The sequence below is a fragment of the Acinonyx jubatus genome, chromosome B2, assembly GCF_027475565.1.
Source record: "Acinonyx jubatus isolate Ajub_Pintada_27869175 chromosome B2, VMU_Ajub_asm_v1.0, whole genome shotgun sequence".
NCBI classification, from domain to species: Eukaryota; Metazoa; Chordata; class Mammalia; order Carnivora; family Felidae; genus Acinonyx; species Acinonyx jubatus.
This window is the reverse complement of record NC_069385.1, coordinates 149271587-149297478: the sequence shown is the minus strand read 5'-3', so window position 1 is coordinate 149297478 and position 25892 is coordinate 149271587. Positions and strand designations below refer to the sequence as shown.

The window sequence follows — 25892 nt, the reverse complement described above, 5'->3', positions numbered from 1 at the left end:
GGGGCGCAGGTAGGGTGTCTGGGAATCGGGCCTGTGCCCCCCTGTCCTTTCAGATGTGTTGCAGCCTCCGCAGGAGCGCGGGTGACCCCAGAGCAGGGACCTGGTCCCTGGCGCTGGGTCCCCAGCATTATGTGGGAGCAGACGTGCAGCTGGGGCGCCGGCGGGGCAGGGGGTGGGTGGGGTGGGGACCCTTTTACAGTTTCCTCCTCCAACTTGTGCTGTTTCCTAGGGTTTCGTGCCCCCTCCCTAGTGGCTCACGGATCCCCTGCTCTGCCTCATGGGTGAGGTTAGGGAGGGGTCCAGGCATTGGGGATGGAACTTTCTCTGACTTTCTTCAGGGTGTGTCCTTAGGGCCAGAGGTGGTGGAGTGCCGATTAGAAATTTAGCCAAGAAGGGGCAGTTTGGTCAGAGGAAGGGCAGAGGAAGGGCAGGTGGTGGTGGCCCACCCACCTGTGGGCACCTGACCGCTCAGCTCAAGAGAGGCAGGAGGCCACCGCCTGGTCCCTGGCCCGGGCCTGGTGCCCTTGCCTCCTTGTGCACCAGCTACAACGTTCAGTAAACTGCTTCAGGGGAAGAAGAAAGTTCGTTTGAAACTTGTGGCTACCGGAAGCCAGCATTTCTCCCTCGGAGCGAATGACCCCACAGGCTGTCTGTGGGACTTGGGTTAAAGCTACTGTTTACAGATACTTGTACTTCAGCGTTCTGACTCCTGACCCCTCAGGAGCACGCCAATTCCTGCCCAAGTGTCGGGATTTGGGGACCCTGTGCCAGCGTGTGGCCCAGACACAACAGCGTCTTCTCCAGTGTTGGAGGGTGGGTCTGGGGTCTGAAATCCTGTAGCAACTGTCCCTTGAGCTAAGGTCGAGCGAAGGGGTTTCAGAAAGTGAGCTGGGTTTTACCCACAGAATTCCTGGTTTAGTGGGTCTGCGGCAGCACCCGAGGGGTTAAAATTCTATGTTCCTGGGCGATGCTGTTGCTGCTGGTGCACACTGCATTTTGAGAACCACTGTCAGGTACCATGAAAGGCCAGCAGGGTTGTGCTATAGCCCCCGGACTGCAGATTCCCACCCCATTAAGATAAACTGTGCTCAGGCTGCAGAACAGTGGGGTCTGTCACCTGCTCCCTGAGGGGGGTGCTCAGGGAGGGGCTAGCAAATGAGGGGAGGCAGGTCTGTCCCCAGGAGGCATCCTATTCTTTTTACATTTATTTTTAATTTTTAAATTTTGGTTTCCAGTGTAGTTACCATACAGCGTAATGTTAGCGTCAGGTGTAAATACACTGATCCATCACATACACACAACAACCAGTGCTCATCACAACAGATGCCCTCCTTAATGCCCATCAATTACCCCACCCCCTCCCACCACCCCTCCAGCAGGCCTCAGTCTGTTCTGTCTAGAGTTTAGAGTTTGTTTCTTGGTTTTCCTCTTTCCCCACTCCCCGTGTGTGATTTGTATCTCAAATTCCACATACGAGTGAAATGATATGGTATCTCTCTTTCTCTGCCTGACTTATTTCACGTAGCATAAAACCCTCCATTTCCACCCGTGTCGCTGCAAATGACACAATTTCATTCTTCTTGATTGCTGAGTAATACTCCATTGTATATATATATACCAGGTATTTACCTGTTCATCCGTTGTTGGACACTGGGCTGTTTCCAGTGTTTGGCTACTGTTGATAGCCTGCTATAAACATTATGGTGCATGTGTCCCCTCAAATTAGTATTTTCATATCATTTGTTCTGCCCATTTTAAATTGGATTGTTTTTTGGGTGTTCAGTTTTATAAGTTTTTTATGTATTTTGGAATCGCTCTATCAGATATGTCATTTGTGATGAGGGAGCTAAGGCAAGCTGACGCCCTGGACACCCCCCCCCGGCACCCCCCCCCCCCAAGTGGGATGTGTGGCATTCCCCAGGCTCTCCTGGCTGCCCAGGAACAAAGGGGAAAACAAATGGTAACTAGAGATTGGAGTCCTGCAGGATGTGAGTCTACATCAGTTTACAAATGTCTTAGTAAATTACAAGAAAAGGCAATCTTATCCATTGTCTAATCTCCAGAAACCTATAGGCTCTGTTTCCTGGAGGCCCAACATCACCCTCTCCTCCACAGTGATGTGGGAACAAAGGCAGAAGGAAATGGCAGGTAGAACTAAGTTTCCTTATAACCTGCAGCCCATTGACAGATACTTGAGGCTGGCAGAGTAAACCATCCCTCCAGGAACCCCGTACTGTCTTAATGCTAATACTTTGCTAGAGAGAAAAACCACCCTAGCTTGACAATAGCTAGGCCTCCAGTGTCCTGTGAGTCTTCTTCGGCTTATGAAAGTCTCACTGGAAACTTCCCCTAGACTCTACTGCCTATGGGTCCCATCCCCATGCTTTAATAAAACCACCTTTTTGCACCAAAGACATCTTAAAAGTTCTTTCTTGGCCATCAGCTCCAAAACCCTGAACCCCACCATTACCCCCACACTGCATCATTTGCAAATATCTTCTCTCATTCTGTCAGTTGCCTTTTAGTTTTGCTGATTGTTTCCTTCGCTGTGCAGAAGCTTTTTATTTTGATGAGGTCCCAATAGTTCATTTTTACTTTTGTTTCCCTTGCCTCCAGAGACGTGTTGAGTAAGAAGTTGCTGAGGCTGAGGTCAAAGAGGTTTTTGCCTGCTTTCTCCTCAAGGATTTTGATGGCTTCCTGTCTTACATTGAGGCGCTTCATCCATTTTGAGTTTATTTTTGTGTCTGGTGTAAGAAAGTGGTCCAGGTTTATTCTTCTATATGTCGCTGTCCAGTTTCCCCAGTACTATTTGCTGAAGAGAGCGTCTTTATTCCATTGGGTATTCTTTCCTGCTTTGTCAAAGATTAGTTGGTCATATGTTTGTGGGTCCATTTCTGGGCTCTCTATTCTGTTCCATTGTCTGTTTTTGTAGGTATCCTGTTGTTGACTGGGGCACAAGGTCGGACTTACACACCTTTCCATCTGTGAGACCCTTCCGTTTTGCATTTGGCCTGTCTGCCATCATTCTCTGGCCCTGTGTGGATTCCAAGTCCTGTGACGCCTTGCTGTTAGAACGCTCCCTCAAGCTGTAAACGGTAAAGAACCCAGGTAATGTACTTTCTCAGAAACTCCTAAAGCAAGAAATCATCTGTGATCTGAAGGGAAGAGCTTTTATGAGTCTTTATGGGCGTGTTTCAGGCATCTGGTCAGGCAGTTGTGTTACTGTTTTTGGTGCACTAGTTTGCAAAGCTGTGTGTGGCTGGGGGCTGGCTTCTAACAGATAAGGAGCTGACGGTCCTGGGTGAAACAAGATGCCTTGGCTGAGGCTTTCTGGGTCCCATGCTGGCTGCCTCCACATAGCTGGAGCACATGATGAGCGTGGACCAGACAGGCCAGGCGGAGAGCACACTGCATCCTGGGAGCCGTGATCATTTGCTGTCTTAGTGCCATGGCATTGGAGGAAGGTAGATGTGGGTCACTAAAGGTCCCTTCATCCTCTCTGTTCCCTTTCTTCTGGTGAACCAGGCTTGTCTGCCCTCTTGCTGGAAATATCTTTGTAAATAAACAGAAACTTTTCCACTTGACTTGTTTTAGATCCAGCGTCATAGTTTTGAATTTAGAAACTTGCTACCTATTTTGACTGGTCTCTATGGCAACCAAGTGACCATGCTTATATTTGGCTGGGATTACCGTGGTTCAAGATCACTTGGTAGGGATGGTGGACAAGGAGCATTGAACATAATCTTTTTGGTTCTTTGTAAGAAAATCAGCCACAAGAAAGAGAAACTCCTGGGGTGTAGAAGAGTGGGTCTGAACCTGGCGCAAGGCCCATGTGGTTCATTGAGGAAGTTGAAAACCAGAGACATGATGGCAGCAGAACGTGGCAGGTCCTGAGAGTCATCTGTGGCATGGTGTGGGTGGCAGCCAGGTCTTCCATCTTAACCCAGGGTTTTCCCCACTCAGCAGGCTCTGTGCTGTGATTTGCATGCAGGCCTTGTTCCTGAAAGGCTTTAATGTGCCTTCCGTGAACTGCACAAAATAAGGCTGAGGTAGACCGAACAAAGAAAATGGTGGAATAGAAAATACTGTTACGGAACCAGGCTGTGACTCAGGTGGAAAAACCAAGCTGCACTCAGAGATCTTGGTGGATTGGAGATTTATTTAACATCAGCGGGCTCAGAGGAGACCGTTTCTCCAAAGATCTGAGCTATGAATGAAGGGGGGAAGGGTAATTTATAGTCGTCAGCTTCCATATCTGTGGGGGTTTTCGTGTGTGCGACAAACAGGACAAGAAGAACCTGGAAGAGGGGTCTCTAAGTCAGAGACCAGAGCTGGTTTTAGTCTCATTGGCCATCTTATGGTGTAAGACTTTATTCATTTCTCCAACATTACCCACTTTGATGCCTTAAAAAAAACTTTCACTGGGCATCACCTTTCAGTTTTACAGGTTGGTACTCTTGGAAAGCTAAGATACGGGCTGTAGTTTGGCAAGCAACAGTGTTTTCAATAAAATGTACCAGGGTATTTAGTATACAGGGGCCGATGGTCACAAGGAAAATTATAGAAAGAAGGGGCCCTGCCAGCGAAGCGAGCCAGGAAGCCCAGTCTGTGAGATCCCAACTTCTCCATTGACTGATGTTTTCCTGTTGTCTATGTTGAATTCTTTCCTTGAGTTCCTTAACCTTAGTCCTGACTCTTCCTGATTGGTTTACAAAATAGCAACATTCCTCCCCCAGAAAGATGCAAGTCCCTCCTTTTTCTGAACTGAAGAGGTCAAGGGCTTGCCTATTTTGGAGGGACACTGATGCCAGGGAGTTGATTTGGCTTTGTTAGGTTACCAGGGAGTCTGCCATCTGTTCCGTGGCCAGTTTGTTGGTGCAGTCTCTATTAGCCCAACAGCAAGAAGCAAGATCAGGGCGATGACACCAGTAAGGGGCAAGGGCTGGCAGAGTTGCATCCGAACTCCTGGGCTCAGTCCACACATTGATTCCTCAAGCTTCTGCCATGTGCAGGCCAGCCAGCTTCTGGGGTGTGGCTGGAGCAGGGGTGGAGGTCTCAGGGGCCAGTGTCTTTTTGAGGGTCAGTTTAAACGGTTGACTGGATATTGATCACTGCCAGGTTGAGGGTTCCTCTGAGTTGGCCTTCTTAACTCTGGGCTTCTCAGCCCCTGCTCTGATGACCCAGAGGAGAGCCTCTTGGTACCGGCGGATCTGGACTGACATCTGGAGAGTACCTGTGCCTGGCCAAGGGTGCAATCTGGCCGCTGGTCCTTGTCAGGGAGGGTTCTCTGGGTCCAGGAGGGGAGGAGAGACAGACGGGGGAGGAGTTTCAAGCTCAGGGGCAGTGGGGAGGGAGCCCGGTGAGTCATAAGGTGGCAGAAAGAGGGGATCTTCCTCTGGGTTTCTTGCAAACACTAGGGGAGCGGTGGGTTGCTTCTTGGGTGAGCCTCCACATAAAGTGCCTAAAACCTTTGCCCGGCTGTTTGCTAATGATGAATCACACCCAAGGCAGGGGATTTGGGCAATTTCAAGCCAGGAGTCAATGTATGGAAATTGATCAGGGTGGCCTGGGTTCCCAGTGACTATTAGCCAAACCCACAGCACTATTTGAGTATCTAATGTCCCTTCTAGGAGCCATCCTACATTGAATAGGGGCCATTCTAGTTCACAAAAGATCCTTAACTTCCTGGGTATCATTTTCACCCCGTAATCATCTGAAAATTCCTTTTTAAAATTTTTGAGTATGACCTCTAAAATCGTAGGCTTACTCTGTTTTGATCCCATTATTAATTCCTTTCTTGTGTTTGGTGTCGCAAGGACAGACAAAGGGAGGGTATCCCCTCAGATGAGAGGACCAATCAGATACTCCTCTGGTTGCGTTCCCGAGGGAAACTTTAGGTGAGGTTTGGCCTTAGCGGACTCAGCTTTGTGACTTGTGGTCTGAATCTGACCTGATACCACCTTAGACCTTATACTCTTACCATGGCACAGGAGAGCCCATTCAGACTCTGTAAATTTTTGGGGACTTTAAGCGTGCCCGTCCATGGAGCTACAGACTCGAATTCGACTGGCAAGCCTGGCCGAGCCGCACATTCAACACACACACACCAGAGGTTATTATATTTCCTTCCACAGAATTCCTACCTGTGAGACTTCTGAAGTCTCGGAGAGTGATCAGGTCCCCCTTCCACTCTTGCGAGTGGGCCTGACTAGATTGGGCTCCAGCCTTACCAGTTCTGACGTCGGGTCCAGGTCCTCACCTGCCAAGTCTCCTTGAGTCCAGTGGGAGTGGCGGAGCAGGGGCCGGCCCGAGGCAACCGAGAAGGAGACTGCCGAAATTCAGGCAAGGTGGGCCCTCTCCCTTGTGATCCTTCATTCTGTCACTGCCTCGCTGTTCTCCCAAGCCAGTGGCAACAATAGACCAGCACAATTGGGTTTCCCAGTCAGGGAACCAAGTATGTTTCGCAACCAGACTGGAACGCTGGTGGAAAAACCAAGCAGCACTTGGAGAACTTGGTGGATTGGAGATTTATTTAACACCGACGGGCTCAGAGGAGACCGTTTCTCCAAAGATCTGAGCGCTGAATGCAAGTGGGAAGGGTAATTTATAGTTGTCATCTTCCATATCTGTGGTGGGTTTTTGCACCTGGCAAACAGGGCAAGAAGAACCCGGAAATGTAGGCTGGCGTAGGGGCTGCAGAAGGGCAGGGAGAAGATGAAGGAGGTGTGGCTCAGGCCCAGCATCGCTCCACAGGCCCATGCGGCCCCTGTCAGCTGGAGGCACACCCTGTGGCTCAGCAGGAGTGGGTAGCCAAGGGGTTTGAGATGGCTGTGTAGCAGTCATAGGCTGTGGCCACCAGGAGACAGCACTCCGTGGCCCTGAGGAAGAGGAAGAAGAACATGTGGAGAGTGCAGCCCATGTGGGGCACGTGGCGCTGGCCTGTGAGGAGGCGGTGGGGCAGCAGGGGCAGGGTGACCGATGTGGTGCTAATCTCCAGGGCTGACAGCACGCGCAGGAAGCAGTACATGGGGGACTGCAGGGTGGCGTCGGCCGACACCACGACCACTATGAATAGGTCGTTGGCCACGGTGAGCAGGTAGATGCCCAGGAAGAGGAAGAAGAGCCAGCCCTGCAGGTGGGCCAGGTGGGAGAAGCCCACGGGGATGAACTTGGCCACCAGGGAGGCATTCGTGCCCAACCTGCTCACAGCCCAGGGCAGGGGCAGCCACGGAATCGTGACGTGGACACAGGTGGCCTCTGGATGCCCGTTCTCCCAGTGTCCCCAGCCTTTGGGGCAGCACTCCCTTGCCCACGTCAGCCTTGCTCCCTTTGGAGGGCTCAGTGCTGCCAGCCTGGATGGCTAAACTCACCTCTGCAGGTGCCTGCGTTTGGTGGGACCCACGCGGTCCTGCCTCAGCTTCCCCAGGGCTGAGCGCTGAGCCTGCCACCCAGCCCTTCCTCCTGTTCCATGGGGCTTGTGAGCAGGCGTCCTCCTCCTCAAAGCCAGAATTTGTTCTGTCGGGACCTTCCCCTGTGTTCTTCTCCCACTTGGGTCCTTCTCTTTCTTTTTCTTTCCTTCTTTCACTTGGTTTCTCTTTACTTTCCTCTCAGTGTGTATCATCTCTGACCCAATTTTCACCTCTTCTAGAAATTTTTCCAGCTCTCTTTTCAGTTACCAGATCCACTCACCTCCTCTTTCTCTCTCTCTCATTTTTTTCTTTATCATTTTACCTTTAAACAAATTTCATGCTTTGCAAGGAGAGGAAGGGAATTTGAGAGGCCATCTCCTTCAAACTCCTGGAGACAGGTAAATGGCTATCCCAACAAGTGAGGGGCTCCCTAGTTTAAAAAGGTGCCCAGGAAGGAGATAAAAAGGTCTTCTTGGTTGTTTATTTCTGCATTTGACAGCCTCTAAAACTCACCCTGTTATACCATAGCACATCCTCAGGTCCCTAAACCACACACATAAAGTCCACAAACTCACACACTAACATTAAATTTCTAAATACAGCACAGAAAAATAAATAGCCCAATATTTTCACGCTCTAGGTGCATCTAAGGTCAAAAATAAATCATGCTTACACAATGCAAATATCACTACAAATAACAATGAAAGTGAAAACACATTTAACATAAAAATATAAATGCCAGAGATAGTCAAATAGATGCATAAATCCAAAGAAGTGCAAGAAGATAACCACATTCAAGATCGAATATTAAAAATGCAAGTTCACACGCTGTTATTCTGCAGGTATAGAGTCCTTGACTCATTCCACCTTACTGGCCTCCAGGAGACATTATCTAAATGTTGTCTTTCTATTTGGAGAAATAGGCAGTGATAAAGGCAGATGGTATTTGATGACTTATTTCCTTCTTTCTTCGCACTGTGGATACCTCAGTGCTGTCTTTTAAGAGTCTCTGAGGACCTGAGTCTCCAAGCATTTGACTTTCCAATTGGGAGAACTCTTCACATAAACAATTAAATCTGTTGTTTTGGAGTCTGTCTCTTAGATTGGGAAGAGTAGAGTGTGACCTGTCCAGAACATTTCAGAGATATTCTCTTCAACCAGAGATATTTTCTTCTCTTTCTTCATGATTTTCTTCTTTCTGTTACTATAGATGTCCTAATACACTTATGAAAATAATGCATTTCTATCAATCTTGTTTCTATAGCTATAATTCAGTAATCAACTCATTTGATAACCCAGTCAGAGTCCCTTATATATTTCAGTCATTGTAGAGAGCACTAAGAATGTAAAAGAGAAATAAACACTTTTGACCTTAGTGAGCTGATAAATGCCATTTTCTTGGAAAACTACCCCTAATTTTTCTTGTTTTGCTCTTTTAATTTATTATACAAGAACATTATTTACACTATTATTTCAGTATATTGTTTGGTTTGTCCTATATTCTTACACATTTTCACAGATATGATAAAGTGTGTGTGTCAGATAAGATGTTTTCAAGACATGTAACAATCATTACATAAGCACCAAACTCAAACTGGCTTAGACAATCAGTTCATTTATTGGCTCATGTAACTAGAAGTTCAAAGTTTACTTATACCAGATCCCCTACTTAGTTTCCTTCCAAATCCATAGTATCTGCCCCCTTTATTCAGTTTGTCTAAAGTGATAAAAATATCAGTCGCTCCAGAGGATGAAAATGTATTTGCCTTTCACTTGAACGTCTGAAGTGTATTCAGAGTGGTGTGGTTTCTCTGACTCGACAAGTGCTCAGGGATCCAGTTTCCTTTCTGTCCATTAGTCTTCTGTCCCTGGTGCGTAGCCCTCTAAGGAGGGTGGTGGCATGCATGCCCCAAGGAGCAGAGTGGAAAATACTCCACGTGGACACATGCCCACGTGAACGCTCTCTCAGTGAGACCCATGTAGTATTCTTTGCAAAGATGTTTAACTTGAGTATAATTATAAGGAAACAATCAGACTGTGACCCAGACTGTGGCACCTTCTATAAGACAGCTGACATGTGCTTCAAAAATACCAATGTCTGTAAAGGACAAGACAAAGGCCCAGGGGATGCTCTTCTAAATTGAAGACTAAAAAACATGACCATAAAATATAATTCAGGATCCTTGTTGGATCGTGGGTAACAAAACAACAACAACAAAAAAACCCACAACAAAATAGCTTTAAAAGACTTTGGAACAACTGGGAAAATTGAATGCGGATTTTATATTGTCGTATCAATGTTAAATTCCCTCAGTGTGATACTTAACCATAGCGACGTATTTAAGGGCAAAGTGTCATGCTTACTGAAGCTTTGAGCGGCTCATCCAAACAGGTGAATGCATGTGTGTGTGTAGGCTGTCACTTGCTCCACGGATTTCCATCCCTTTCCCCCTGCCCCCCTGCTCTTATCCGACGAGGATGTGCGCACTGTTCTGCTGGTTTGGTTTTGGAGAATGTGCCACTGTGATTGCAGGCAATCCGACACCCCCGTTGCTTAGTAGGGACAATTTACTGTCAGTCACAGGGACTCTGCTGTGGGCGCAGATGACCCACCGTCTTCCCCAAGCTGACTTGACATCCCACACAGTTGTCTACACTTTCCTCCTTTCTTTCCCTGTTTCCTTTGCTGCCTCTCTGTCTTTCCAACTGAGAGTTGTCTGTGTGATGTAACCTGTGTGATGTAACACGGTCCTTGGGTGCCAGTGTCTCGTGGACACCCACACAGAAGACAACAGAGCTCTGTATCAAATATATTTTTTTCTCAACGGCTCTACTACTATTATTAATTACATACATAGGTTCTATTATGGCTTTCCACAGCCTTAGAAGACTTGGAAACTTAATCTATATTTACTGCTTGTGTTTCCTGTGCTTTTTGCTTTATGAACATTGATACTTATTATTTGGGACATAAATATTTATCTTTGCTATATCTTCATTGTAAATTTTATCTACTAGCATTATGAATGCCATTTAATATTTTTCTGCCATTTACTATTTTTTATATATATGAAGTAACGTCATCTGACAATGGAAGCGATTCCTGTGATTTTTGTTATTTCATGTGACTAGTGTACATTTGAACATTTAAAAATTTCCAGTCTTGATGAATCACTTTGTTTTAGATCTGTCTCTTTTAAACAGAACTGACATTTGTTTAGTGATCCCATCTAAAATCTTTTTCCTCCAATGTGTGAGTGCAGCCCATTTATACCTATTTATGTAATATACATTTGATCTTAGTTGTGTTATTATTTTATGTTATAGTTTCTGTTTTTATAGACTAAAATGTTACAATCTTTTTAAACCATTTAGTTTTCATTTTGATATATAAATGTGTACATACAGATCTTTGACACATAAAGGCAAACACACACCCATCCACAAACATCTTTAAATGCTGTGTTTTCATTTCCTTCTACTTTTTGATGACTCCTCCTTTCTCCAAGCCTTCCTCTAAGGAAGCTGTCTTTGCAGCTGAAGCAATTCCCGTGAGCAGTCTTGAATCCTTTTATTTATCTTCTCTGCTCTCTCCCATTGCACAAATGTATTGGTATTTTTTTAAACAAAAATATGAAGTTGTTATATATAATTTTTGTATTTCGATTTTCTTCCTTAGCAACACCCTGTAGGAATCTTTTGGAGTTCCTTGGACTATTGTGTATGTATGTATGTATTTATCTGTTTTGTATTATTTCATTTCCCTATTGATCATTCACTGTGATTGGTCATTACCAGTTATAAATAATGCTTCAGCAAATATCCTTATACATACTGATTTTTATGTATGAATATATATATTTAAAAAGTTTATTTATTTATTTTGAGAGGGAGAAATGGGAGAGAGAATATTTCATTGGCTCCACACCCAGTGTGGAGGTTGACACCGGACTCAATCTTAAGACTGTCAGATTGTCACTGTGAGGTCATCACCTGAGCAGAAGCCAAGAGTCAAATGCTTAAGCAACTGAATCATCACCCAGGTGCCCCAAAGAATATGTGTATTTTTTTTAGCTTAAGTAGATATTTATATACTTTTTCAAAGTGGTGACAATTTACATTTTCTTTTTTTTTAAATCGTTCTCTATTTTATTTATTATTTATTTACTTATTTATTTTTATTTTAAATTTAATTTTTAATTTTTAAAAATTTACATCCAACTTAGTTAGCATATAGTGAAACAATGATTTCAGGAGTAGATTCCTTAATGCCCCTTACCCATTTAGCCCATCCCCCCTCCCACAAACCCTCCAGCAACACTCAGTTTGTTCTCCATATTTATGAGTCTCTACCGTTTTGTCTTCCTCCCTGTTTTTATATTATTTTTGTTTCCCTTCCCTTATGTTCATCTGTTTTGTCTCTTAAAGTCCTCATATGAGTGAAGTCATATGATTTTTGTCTTTCTCTGACTGACTAATTTCACTTAGCATAATACCCTCCAGTTCCATGCATGTAGTTGCAAATGGCAAGATTTCATTCTTTTTGATTGCCGAGTAATACTCCATTGTGTGTGTGTGTGTGTGTGTGTGTGTGTGTGTGTGTGTGTGTGTGATACTACATTTTCTTTATCCATTCATCCATCGAGGGACATTTGGATTCTTTTCATACTTTGGCTATTGTTGATAGTGCTGCTATGAATATGAGGGTGCATGTGTCCCTTTGAAACAGCACACCTGTCTCCCTTGGATAAATACCTACTAGTGCAATTGCTGGGTCATAGGGTAGTTCTGTTTTTAGTTTTTTGAGGAACCTCCATACTGTTTTCCAGAGTGGCCGCACCAGCTTGCATTGCCACCAACAATGCAAAAGAGATCCTCTTTCTCTGCATCCTCACCAACATCTGTTGTTGCCTGAGTTGTTAATGTTAGCCATTCTGACAGGTGTGAGGTGGTATCTCATTGTGGTTTTGATTTGTATTTCCCTGATGAGTGATGTTGAGCATTTTTTTCCTGTGTCGGTTGGCCATCTGGATGTCTTCCTTGGAGAAGTGTCTATTCATGTCTTTTGCCCATTTCTTCACTGGATTATTTGTTTTTTCAGTGTTGAGTTTGGTAAGTTCTTTATAGACTTTGGATACTAACCCTTTATCTGATATGTCATTTGCAAATATCTTCTCCCATTCTGTCGGTTGCCTTTTAGTTTTGCTGATTGTTTCCTTCACTGTGCAGAAGCTTTTTATTTTGATGAGGTCCCAGTAGTTCATTTTCGCTTTTGTTTCCCTTGCCTCCAGAGACGTGTTGAGTAAGAAATTGCTGCGGGCAAGATCAAAGAGGTTTTTGCCTGCTTTCTCCTCGAGGATTTTGATGGCTTCCTGTCTTACATTGAGGCGTTGCATCCATTTTGAGTGTATTTTTGTGTATGGTGTAAGAAAGTGGTCCAAGTTCATTCTTTTGCATGGCTTTGTCCAGTTTTCCCAGCACCACTTGCTGAAAGATATTCTTTCCTGCTTTGTCAAAGATTAGTTGGCCATACGTTTGTGGGTCCATTTCTGGGTTCTCTATTCTGTTCCATTGATCTGAATGTCTGTTCTTGAGCCAGTACCATATTGTCTTGATGGTTACTATGAAAATTTGACCTCCTCCTGGTCGGTTTGGATGCCTTTCATTTCTTTGTGTTGTCTGATTGCAGAGGCTAAGACTTCCAATACTATGTTGAGTAACAGTGGCGAGAGTGGACATCCCTGTCTTGTCCCTGACCTTAGGGGGAAAGCTTTCAGTTTTTCCCCATTGAGGATGATATTAGCGTTGGGTCATTCATATATGGCTTTTATGATCTCGGGGTATGATCCTTCTATCCCTACTTTCTTGAGGGTTTTTATCAAGAAAGGGTGCTGTATTTTGTGAAATGCTTTCTCTGCATCTATTGAGAGGATCATAGGGTTCTTGTCCTTTCTTTTATTGATGTGATGAATCCTGTTAATTGTTTTGCGGATATTGAACCAGCCCTGCATCCCAGGTATAAATCCCACTTGGTCGTGGTGAATAATGCTTTTAACGTATTGTTGGATCCAGTTGGTTAGTAACTTGTTGAGGATTCTTACATCCATGTTCATCAGGGAAATTGGTCTGTAGTTCTCCTTTTTAGTGGGGTCTCTGTCTGGTTTTGGAATCAAGATAATCCTGGCTTCATAGAAAGAGTTTGGAAGTTTTCCTTCCATTTCTATTTTTTGGAACAGTTTCAAGAGAATAGGTGTTAACTCTTAAACGTTTGGTGGAATTTCCCTGGAACGCCATCTGCCCTGGACTCTTGTTTTTTGAGAGACTTTTGATAACTAATTAGATTTCCTTACTGGTTATGGGTCTGTTCAAATTTTCTATTTCTTTCTGTTTCAGTTTTGGTAGCGTGTATGTTTCTAGGAATTTGTCCATTTCTTCCAGATTGCCCATTTTATTGGCATATAATTGCTCATAATATTCTCTTATTATTGTTTTTATTTCTGTTGTGTTGGTTTTGATCTCTCCTCTTTCATTCTTGATTTTATTTATTTGGGTCCTTTCCTTTTTCTTCTTGATCAAACTGTCTAGTGGTTTATCAATTTTGTAAATTCTTTCAAAGAACCAGCTTCTGGTTTCATTGATCTGTTCTATGGTTTTTTGTTTTTGTTTTTGTTTTGGTTTTGGTTTTGATAGCATTAATTTCTGCTTTAATCTTTATTATTTCCTGTCTTCTGCTGTTTTTGGGTTTTATTTGCTGTTCTTTTTCCAGTTCCTTAAGGCATAAGATTAGGTTGTGTATCTGAGATCTTTCTTCCTTCTTTAGGAAGGCTTGGATTGCTATATACTTTCCTCTTATGACGGCCTTTGCTCTGTCCTGGAGTTTTGGGTTGGGGTGGTATCATTTTCATTTACTTCCATGTACTTTTTAATTTCCTCTTTAAATGCTTGGTTAGCCCATTCATTTTTTAGTAGGATATTCTTCAGTCTCCAAGTATTTGTTACCTTTCCAAATTTTTTCTTGTGGTCGATTTCGAGTTTCATAGCGTTGTGGTCTGAAAATATGCACGGTATGATCTTGATCTTTTTGTACTTACTTAGGGCTGATTTGTGTCCCACTACGTGGTCTATTCTGGAGAACATTCCATGTGCACTGGAGAAAAATGTATATTCTGCTGCTTTAGGATGAAATGTTCTGAATATACCTGTGAAGTCCATCTGGTCCAGTGTGTCACTCAAAGCTATTGTTTCCTTGTTGATTTTTTGATTAGATGATCTGTCCATTGCTGTGAGTGGGGTGTTGAAGTCTCCAAAATTATGCTATTACTATCGATGATTTTCTTTATGTTTGTGATTAATTGATTTATATATTTGGGGCTTTCACATTTGGCGCGTAAGTGTTTACAATTGTTAGGTCTTCTTGGTCGATAGACCCCTTGATTATGATATAATGCCCTTCTGCATCTCTTGATACAGTCTTTATTTTAAAGTCTAGATTGTCTGATACAAGTATGGCTACTCTGGCTTTCTTTTATTGACTATTAGCATGATAGATGTTTCTCCATCCCCTTACTCTCAATCTGAAGGTGTCTTTAGGTCTGAAGTGGGTCTCTTGTAAACAGCATATAGATGGGTCTTGTTTTCTTATCCATTCTGTTACCCTGTGTCTTTTGATTGGAGCATTGAGTCCATTTACATTTAGATTGAGTACTGAAAGATAAGAATTTATTGCCATTATGATGCTTGTAGAGTTGGAGTTTATGGTGGTGTTCTCTGGTTGTTCTAATGTTTTGTTGCTTTTGGTGTGTGTGTGTGTGTGTGTGTGTGTGTGTGTGTGTGTGTGTGTGTGTTTGTGTGTATTTATCTTTTCTCCCCTCAGAAATCCCCCTTAAATTTTTTTCTTTCTTTTTATAAAAAAAAATTATGTTTATTTATTTTTGAGAGAGACAGAGACAGAATGCAAGTGGGTTGGGGCAGAGAGAGAGGGGGACACAGAAGCAGAAGCAGGCTCCAGGTTCTGAGCTGTCAGCACAGAGCCCGATGTGGGGCTTGAACCCACAAGTCGTGAGATCATGACCTGAGCCCAAGTTGGACGCTTAGCTGACTGAGCCACCCAGGCACCTCACCCCCTTAAAATTTCTTGCAGGGCTGGTTTAGTTGTCACAAACTCTTTTAATTTTGTTCGGGAAACTTTTTATCTCTCCTTCTGTTTTTAATGACAGTCTTGGTGGATAAAGAATTCTTGGCTCTGCATATTTTTCTGATTCAACACATTGACTATATCCTGCCACTCCTTTCTGGCCTGCCAAGTTTCTGTGGATGGGTCTGCTGTGAACCTCATCTGTTTTCCCTTGTGGTTAAGGACTTTTTTTCCCTTGCTGCTTTCATGATTCTCTCCTTGCCTCAGTATTTGTGAATTTGACTATGATAGGCCTTGTTGATGGTTGGTTTTTGTTGAATCTAATGGGGGTCCTCTGTGCTTCCTGGATTTTAATCTGTGTCTTTACCCAGCTTAGGAAAGTTTTCTGCTATGATTTGCTCCCATAACCCTTCTACCCCTATTTCTCTCTCTTCCTCTTCTGGGACCCCTATGATTCTGATGTTGTTCCTTTTTAATGAGTCACTGATTTCTCTAATTCTCAACTCGTGCTCTTTTGACATAATCTCCCTCTTTTTTTCTGCTTCATTGTTCTCTATAAGTTTGTCCTCTATATCACTGATTCTCTCTTCTGCCTCATCCATCCTTGCTGCTGCTGTATCCATCCATGATTGCAGGTCACTTATAGCATTTTAAAATTTCATTTTGACTATTTTTTTACTTCTTTTATCTCCGTAGAAAGGGATTCTAATCTATTTTTGACTGCAGCTAGTATTCTTATTATCGTGATTCTAAATTCTGGTTCAGACATCTTGCTTGTATTTGTGTTGGTTAAATCCCTGGCTGTCGTTTCTTCGTGCTCTTTCTTATGGGGTGAATTCCTTCGTTTTGTCATTTTGAAGGGAGAAAAGGAATTCATGAGGTATAAAAATTGTAATTAAAAAATTAAAATTAAAAGAAAATTAAAATTAAAAATTAACACCCCCCCCCCCCGACACACACATCGAATAGATGGTGTTAGATCCTAGGTGTGTTTTGGTCTGGGTGTTAAAAGTGATTTGACAGATTAGAGGAAAAAAAAAAGGAAATCGTTTGAGAATTTGTGAAAATGAATACACTGAAGTAGACTAAAATGAGTAATGGGGGTAAAACAGCATTTGAAAAATATACACAAAATTAAAGAATATAGTGGAAAAAATTAAAAATATTTTTAATAAGAATTAAAAATAAATATGAATTTTTTCATTTTCTACATTTTAGAAAAAAAAGAAATGAAAAAGAGAAAAAAGATAAAAAAGAAAGAAAAAAGAAATCATTTGAAAATTTGAAAAAGTGAATACACTATAGTAGAGTAAAATAAAATGATGGGACTAGATAGAATTTGAAAAAAAATACATAAAAGCAAAAAAATAGAGTAATAAAAATTAAATAAAATATTTTGAAAAGATATTGAAAGTGAAAATGAAGTTTTTCTCTTTCTGCATTCAAGAAAAAGAAAAGAAATGAAAATGAAAAAAAAGAAAAAAAAGGAAATTATTTGAAAATTTGAAAGGTGAGTACACCGAAGTAGATAAAATAAAATGATGGAATTAAAGTAGAATTTGAAAAAATTTACACAAAAGTGAAAAATATAGTAATAAAAATTGAAGATAGATATTTTAATAAAAATTGAAAATATAAATGAATTTTTTCTCTTTCTGTATTCAAGAAAAAGAAAAGAATTGTAAAAGGGAAAAAGGAAAAAGAAAAAAGAAAAAAGGAAAAAAATGAATAGATGAACCTGCTCTCAGATTGAAGTATGACTGAAATTGCTTCCTTTTCCCCTAGAAGTCAGTCTATGTAACTCTTCATAGTCCATAAATTAAGCTGGCAGTGAGACTTGTGTTCTTGAAGAGTGAAGTTGGCCCAGTCGGGCAGGGCTCAGTGTAACAGCTCTGCTCTCCACTAGATGGCACTGTTAGCCTACTGGGGTGGATTGTTGCAGTGCTCGTTGGTGCGTATGCGCATGCGTGCGAGCGGTGAAAACGGTGCCACCCAGCTACCCAGTCTGTTCTCCCAGATCAGCAATCGCATACTTGTCCTCTGTCTTCAGCTCTTGTCACTCCCCGCTTTTTCCTTCTCGTGACCAGGCTCCAGGCAGTACTTCTCTCCCAAGTTTTGTCTCAGATGTGGCTGTTTTCCCTGGCCCCTTACTTCTGAAGGACTTTGGCTTTGACCCATTCTGCCCCTCTGTGGGAGGGTCTCACCAAGCAATGGCTGAATGAGCAATGGCCGAATGTCAGCTGCACCCAGGAACGCCTGCTGGACCCTGCTGTTCCCGGTGCCCCAAGACTGTGGCCAGGTGCCAGTCCACCCCAGAAAAGTTTGCGAGACAGTGTAGCAGCAGCATTTCAGGGATTATGGAAAATCACAACACACATCAGGCACCAGGCTTCACCCTTAACTACCTTGCCCCAGCACCAGTGAATGTGGCTGCCTTCCAGGGTCTGCTGGGACCAGGTGGCTTCAACAGTCTCTACCAAATGTCCTTCCAGCAGTGGAACCGCTTTTCCCTGTGTGGCCTGAGAGCCTCCTGGACCCCACTCTGTTCTTGGGGATTTACCCTTCCCACTAGAGCACCACCAGGTATCGAGCTGCAGAGTTGCAGCCTTTGCACTCCCCTTGTTTATGGTCTTAATGGAATATAAATCCTCTCCTTTCTGCTTTGTCCCTTTTTAGTTTAGTCCACACAGCTGTTTCCAATTTTCCACCTTCTCTCCAGCTGCTTTTGGGGAGGGGTGCTATTCCTGTATTCTCCCCCCCTCCCCAGTCTCCATCCTCTCTCTGCCTGCGAAAGGGGTTCCCTACCTTTCACGGCTTCTTGCTCCCCACCTTCAGCTCTCCGTGCTGCGTACCTGCTGAATTCTGTGGTTCAGGTTGTGCAGATTGTTGTGTTAATCCTCCAATCAGTTTTCTAGGAGTGTACGATGGTTCAGTGTTGGTCTGGCTGTATTTCATGGATGCAAGACACACAAAAACTTCCATGCTGTTCCGCCATCTTGGCTCCTCCCCAATAGTTCTCTATTTTAAAATAGTCCTTTTTAAAAATTGTTCTTTTTTAATAGTTCTTTTTTAAATAGTTTCTATTTTTTAAAAATAGTTCTGTAGAATTTTGAGATATAATTGACCCATAAAAATTATATGTATTTAAGGGATATAAGTTGATGATTTCATATACGTGTAAATTATGAAATAATCACCCAAATCAAGCTAATTAATATATCCTTTACCTCACATAATTAGCATCTTTTCTTTGTTGCCATAAGAATACTTAACATCTGCTCTCTCCCCGGTATCTCACCACTGCGTCAGTGCAGTTAGGCATCAGCAAATTAATGAGAGTAGAGAGGAGGCCCCTGCTCTTGGGCACCCGCAGGAACTTACTCCAGCTCCAGACACACCGTAAACACTTTCATCTAATGGAAGATAAGCTGTGAAATCGGATTTCTGAACCACAAGACACTTGTGTAAAAACTGCATTCCATGCCAGGCCTGAAATTTTCCAAAGCTCAGTTCGCTATCAGCATCCCAGGTGGTGCAATTAATAAAGAGCTAGCGTGGGGCCACTGGCACAAACAAGGCAGCTCCTTAGAACCTGAACTTCCTATTTGTTCCATTCCTTGGGTAGATAACGCCTGTTAATTACTCTGGAGTATTTTCTTTTAGAAATTATTTTGGCGAGGAGAGAGGGAAGATGGCGGCATAGGAGGACACTGGGCTCACTGCGCGTCCTGCTGATCACTTAGATTCCACCTACACCTGCCTAAATAACCCAGAAAACCGCCAGAGGATTAGCAGAATGGAGTCTCCAGAGCCAAGCCAAGCGCAGACGAGAGGCCCACGGAAGAGGGGCCCCTCCTGAAGTGGATCACCTAAGGAGAAGCGAGCTAAGCCTGCCCCTCCTGCCCCCGTGCACCTTGCCTACCCACCCCAGCTAATACGCCAGATCCCCAGCATCACAAGCCTGGCAGTGTGCAAGTAGCCCAGACGGGCCACGCCACCCCACAGTGAATCCCGCCCCTAAGAGAGGGGAAGAGAAGGCACACATCAGTCTGGCTGTGGCCCCAGCAGTGGGCTGGGGGCAGACATCAGGACTGACTGCGGCCCCGCCCACCAACTCCAGTTATACACCACAGCACAGGGGAAGTGTCCTGCAGGTCCTCACCACTCCAGGGACTATCCAAAATGACCAAGCGGAAGAATTCCCCTCAGAAGAATCTCCAGGAAATAACAACAGCTAGTGAACTGATCAAAAAGGATTTAAATAATATAACAGAAAGTGAATTTAGAATAATAGTCATAAAATTAATCGCTGGGCTTGAAAACAGTATAGAGGACAGCAGAGAATCTCTTGCTACAGAGACCAAGGGACTAAGGAACAGTCACGAGGAGCTGAAAAGCGCTTTAAACGAAATGCAAAACAAAATGGAAACGACGACAGCTCGGCTTGAAGAGGCAGAGGAGAGAATAGGTGAACTAGAAGATAAAGTTATGGAAAAAGAGGAAGCTGAGAGAAAGAGAGATAAAAAAATCCAGGAGTATGAGGGGAAAATTAGAGAACTAAGTGATACACTAAAAAGAAATAATATACGCATAATTGGCATCCCAGAGGAGGAAGAGAGAGGGAAAGGTGTTGAAGGGGTACTTGAAGAAATTATAGCTGAGAACTTCCCTGAACTGGGGAAGGAAAAAGGCATTGAAATCCAAGAGGCACAGAGAACTCCCTTCAGACGTAACTTGAATCGATCTTCTGCACAACATATCATAGTGAAACTGGCAAAATACAAGGATAAAGAGAAAATTCTGAAAGCAGCAAGGGGTAAACGTGCCCTCACATATAAAGGGAGACCTATAAGACTCGTGACTGATCTCTCTTTTGAAACTTGGCAGGCCAGAAAGAATTGGCATGAGATCTTTAATTTGCTGAACAGGAAAAATATGCAGCCAAGACTCCTTTATCCAGCAAGTCTGTCACTTAGAATAGAAGGAGAGATAAAGGTCTTCCCAAACAAACAAAAACTGAAGGAATTTGTCACCACTAAACCAGCGCTACAAGAGATCCTAAGGGGGATCCTGTGAGACAAAGTACCAGAGACATCACTACAAGCATAAAACATACAGACATCACAATGACTCTAAACCCGTATCTTTCTATAATAACACTGAATGTAAATGGATTAAATGCACCAACCAAAAGACATAGGGTATCGGAATGGATAAAAAAACAAGACCCATCTATTTGCTGTCTACAAGAGACTCATTTTAGACCTGAGGACACCTTTAGATTGAGAGTGAGGGGATGGAGAACTATTTATCATGCTACTGGAAGCCAAAAGAAAGCTGGAGTAGCCATACTTATATCAGACAAACTAGACTTTAAATTAAAGGCTGTAACAAGAGATGAAGAAGGGCATTATATAATATTACAGGGTCTATCCATCAGGAAGAGCTAACAATTATAAATGTCTATGCGCCGAATACCGGAGCCCCCAAATATATAAAACAATTACTCACAAACATAAGCAACCTTATTGATAAGAATGTGGTAATTGCAGGGGACTTTAACACCCCACTTACAGAAATGGATAGATCATCTAGACACACGGTCAATAAAGAAACAAGGGCCCTGAATGAGACATTGGATCAGATGGACTTGACAGATATATTTAGAACTCTGCATCCCAAAGCAACAGAATATACTTTCTTCTCGAGTGCACATGGAACATTCTCCAAGATAGATCATATACTGGGTCACAAAACAGCCCTTCATAAGTTTACAAGAATTGAAATTATACCATGCATACTTTCAGACCACAATGCTATGAAGCTTGAAATCAACCACAGGAAAAAGTCTGGAAAACCTCCAAAAGCATGGAGGTTAAAGAACACCCTACTAACGAATGAGTGGGTCAACCAGGCAATTAGAGAAGAAATTAAAAAATATATGAAAAAAAAAATGAAAATACAACATTCCAAACGCTTTGGGACGCAGCGAAGGCAGTCCTGAGAGGAAAATACATTGCAATCCAGGCCTATCTCAAGAAAGAAGAAAAATCCCAAATACAAAATCTAACAGCACACCTAAAGGAAATAGAAGCAGAACAGCAAAGGCAGCCTAAACCCAGTAGAAGAAGAGAAATAATAAAGATCAGAGCAAAATAAACAATATAGAATCTAAAAAAACTGTAGAGCAGATCAACGAAACCAAGAGTTGGTTTTTTGAAAAAATAAACAAAATTGACAAACCTCTAGCCAGGCTTCTCAAAAAGAAAAGGGAGATGACCCAAATAGATAAAATCATGAATGAAAATGGAATATTACAACCAATCCCTCAGGGATACAAACGATTATCAGGGAATACTATGAAAAATTATATGCCAACAAATTGGACAACCTGGAAGAAATGGACAAATTCCTAAACACCCACACTCTTCCAAAACTCAATCAGGAGGAAATAGAAAGCTTGAACAGACCCATAACCAGTGAAGAAATTGAATCGGTTATCAAAAATCTCCCAACAAGTAAGAGTCCAGGACCAGATGCCTTCCCAGGGGAGTTGTACCAGACGTTTAAAGCAGAGATAATACCTATTCTTCTCAAGCTATTCCAAGAAATAGAAGGGGAAGGAAAACTTCCAGACTCATTCTATGAAGCCAGTGTTACTTTGATTCCTCAACCAGACAGAGACCCAGTAAAAAATGAGAACTACAGGCCAATATCCCTGATGAATATGGATGCAAAAATTCTCAATAAGATACTAGCCAATCGAATTCAACGGCATATAAAAAGAATTATTCACCAGGACCAAGTGGGATTCATTCCTGGGATGCAGGGCTGGTTCAACATTTGCAAATCAATCAACGTGATACATCACATTAACAGAAAAAAAAGAGAAGAACCATATGATCCTGTCAATCAATGCAGAAAAGGCCTTTGACAAAATCCAGCACCCTTTCTTAATAAAAACCCTTGAGAAAGTCGTGATAGAAGGAACATACTTAAAGATCATAAAAGCCATTTATGAAAAGCCCACAGCTAACATCATCCTCAATGGGGAAAAACAGCTTTTTCCCTGAGATCAGGAACACGACAGGGATGCCCACTCTCACCGCTGTTGTTTAACATAGTGCTGGAAGTTCTAGCATCAGCAGTCAGACACCAAAAGGAAATCAAAGGCATCAAAATTGGCAAAGATGAAGTCAAGCTTTCGCTTTTTGCAGATGACATGATATTATACATGGAAAATCCGATAGACTCCACCAAAAGTCTGCTAGAACTGATACATGAATTCAGCAAAGTTGCAGGATACAAAATCAATGTACAGAAATCAGTTGCATTCTTATACACTAACAATGAAGCAACAGAGAGACAAATAAAGAAACTGATCCCATTCACAATTGCACCAAGAAGCATAAAATACCTAGGAATAAATCTAACCAAAGATGTAAAAGATCTGTATGCTGAAAACTATAGAAAGCTTATGAAGGTAATTGAAGAAGATATAAAGAAATGGAAAGACATTCCCTGCTTATGGATTGGAAGAATAAATATTGTCAAAATGTCACTACTACCCAAAGCTATCTACACATTCAATGCAATCCCAATCAAAATTGCACCAGCATTCTTCTCGAAACTAGAACAAGCAATCCTAAAATTCATATGGAACCACAAAAGGCCCCGAATAGCCAAAGTAATTTTGAAGAAGAAGACCAAAGCAGGAGGCATCACAATCCCAGACTTTAGCCTCTACTACAAAGCTGTAATCATCAAGACACCATGGTATTGGCACAAAAACAGACACATAGACCAATGGAATAGAATAGAAACTCCAGAACTAGACCCACAAACGTATGGCCAACTCATCTTTGACAAAGCAGGAAAGAACATCCAATGGAAAAAAGACAGTCTCTTTAACAAATGGTGCTGGGAGAACTGGACAGCAACATGCAGAAGGTTGAAACTAGACCACTTTCTCACACCATTCACAAAAATAAACTCAAAATGGATAAAGGACCTGAATGTGAGACAGGAAACCATCAAAACCTTAGAGGAGAAAGCAGGAAAAGACCTCTCTGACCTCAGCCGTAGCAATCTCTTACTCAACACATCCCCAAAGGCAAGGGAATTAAAAGCAAAAGTGAATTACTGGGACTTTATGAAGATAAAAACTTCTGCACAGCAAAGGAAACAACTAACAAAACTAAAAGGCAACCAACGGAATGGGAAAAGATCTTTGCAAATGACACATCGGACAAAGGGCTAGTATCCAAAATCTATAAATTGCTCACCAAACTCCACACCCGAAAAACAAATAACCCAGTGAAGAAATGGGCAGAAAACATGAATAGACACTTCTCTAAAGAAGACATCCGGATGGCCAACAGGCACATGAAAAGATGTTCAACGTCGCTCCTTATCAGGGAAATACAAATCAAAACCACACTCAGATATCACCTCACGCCAGTCAGAGTGGCCAAAATGAACAAATCAGGAGACTATAGATGCTGGAGAGGATGTGGAGAAACGGGAACCCTCTTGCACTGTTGGTGGGAATGCAAATTGGTGCAGCCGCTCTGGAAAGCAGTGTGGAGGTTCCTCAGAAAATTAAAAATAGACCTACCCTATGACCCAGCAATAGCACTGCTAGGAATTTACCCAAGGGATACAGGAGTACTGATGCATAGGGGCACTTGTACCCCAATGTTTATAGCAGCACTCTCAACAATAGCCAAATTATGGAAAGAGCCTAAATGTCCATCAACTGATGAATGGATAAAGAAATTGTGGTTTATATACACAATGGAATACTACGTGGCAATGAGAAAAAATGAAATATGGCCTTTTGTAGCAACGTGCATGGAACTGGAGAGTGTGATGCTAAGTGAAATAAGCCATACAGAGAAAGACAGATACCATATGTTTTCACTCTTATGTGGATCCTGAGAAACTTAACAGAAACCCATGGGGGTGGGGAAGGAAAAAAAAAAAAGAGATTAAAGTGGGAGAGAGCCAAAGCATAAGAGACTGTTAAAAACTGAGAACAAACTGAGGGTTGATGGAAGGTGGGCGGGAGGGGAGGGTGGGTGATGGGTATTTAGGAGGGCACCTTTTGGGATGAGCACTGGGTGTTGTATGGAAACCAATTTGACAATAAATTTCATATATTAAAAAAAAACTGAGAACAAACTGAGGGTTGATGGGGTTGGGAGGGAGAGGAGGGTGGGTGATGGGTATTGAGGAGGGCACCTTTTGGGATGAGGACTGGGTGTTGTATGGAAACCAATTTAACAATAAATTTCATATATTAAAAAAAAAAAGAAAACAAAAGAATACTTAACATCTACCCCTTAGAAAATTTCAAGGTAGAATACAATATTTTAGCCATAGTTACAGTGCTGTGCCCTGGAGCTCCCAAACATACTCACCTTGCGTAAACTAGAACTTCATAGCCGTTGGCCAACATCTCCCCATGTCTCCCGCCCCCAGCCCCTAGAAACCTCTACTCTACTTTCTGCTTTTATGAGTTTGACTACTACTGGCTGCATATAACATAAATCGTGCAGTATTTGTCTTTCTGTGTTTGGCTTATTTCACTTAGCATAAAGTACTCCAGGTTTATCCATATTGTGACAAATGGCAGGAACTGCTTCTTTTTTAAGGCTGAACAATATTCCATTATGTATGTATTTATATAAATACATCTGCACATATGCACTACGTATAGACATATATACACACATATATAAATGCACATATGCACATATGCGGTATGTATAGACATATGTACACACATATAATATATAAATGCACATATGTACATATGTACTATGTATAGACATATATACACACATATATATAAATGCACATTTGCACATATGCAGTATGTATAGACATATATACACACATATATAAATGCACATTTGCACATATGCACTATGTATAGACATATATACACATATATAAATGCACATTTGCACATATGCACTATGTATAGACATGTACACACATATAATATATAAATGCACATATGTACATATGTACTATGTATAGACATATATACACACATATATATAAATGCACATTTGCACATATGCACTATGTATAGACATATATACACACATGTACTATATATACACACATATACAGTATACACATAAACAATATAAAAGTATATATATATTCAGCTGTTCACACATAGGCTGTTCCCATATCTTAGCAATTATGAATATACTGCAGTGAGCATGGGAATGCAGATATCTCTTTGAGATCCTGTTTTCATTTTGTTTGGATGTAGATCCAGAAGTGGGATTGCTCGATCATGCTAGTTCTATTGTTAATTTTTGAGAAACCTT

General features: G+C 42.3%; 1 protein-coding gene across 1 annotated transcript; it reads right to left on the bottom strand.

The window, feature by feature from the left end:
• Window positions 1–694: 694 nt before the first annotated feature.
• On the bottom strand, window positions 695–25003 carry LOC106984036 (olfactory receptor 10C1). The gene is given in 5 exon segments (XM_053223413.1): window positions 695–855; window positions 2971–3086; window positions 6646–6823; window positions 6826–7352; window positions 24966–25003. Coding segments are annotated over 5 exon segments (1020 nt in total).
• Window positions 25004–25892: the final 889 nt, after the last annotated feature.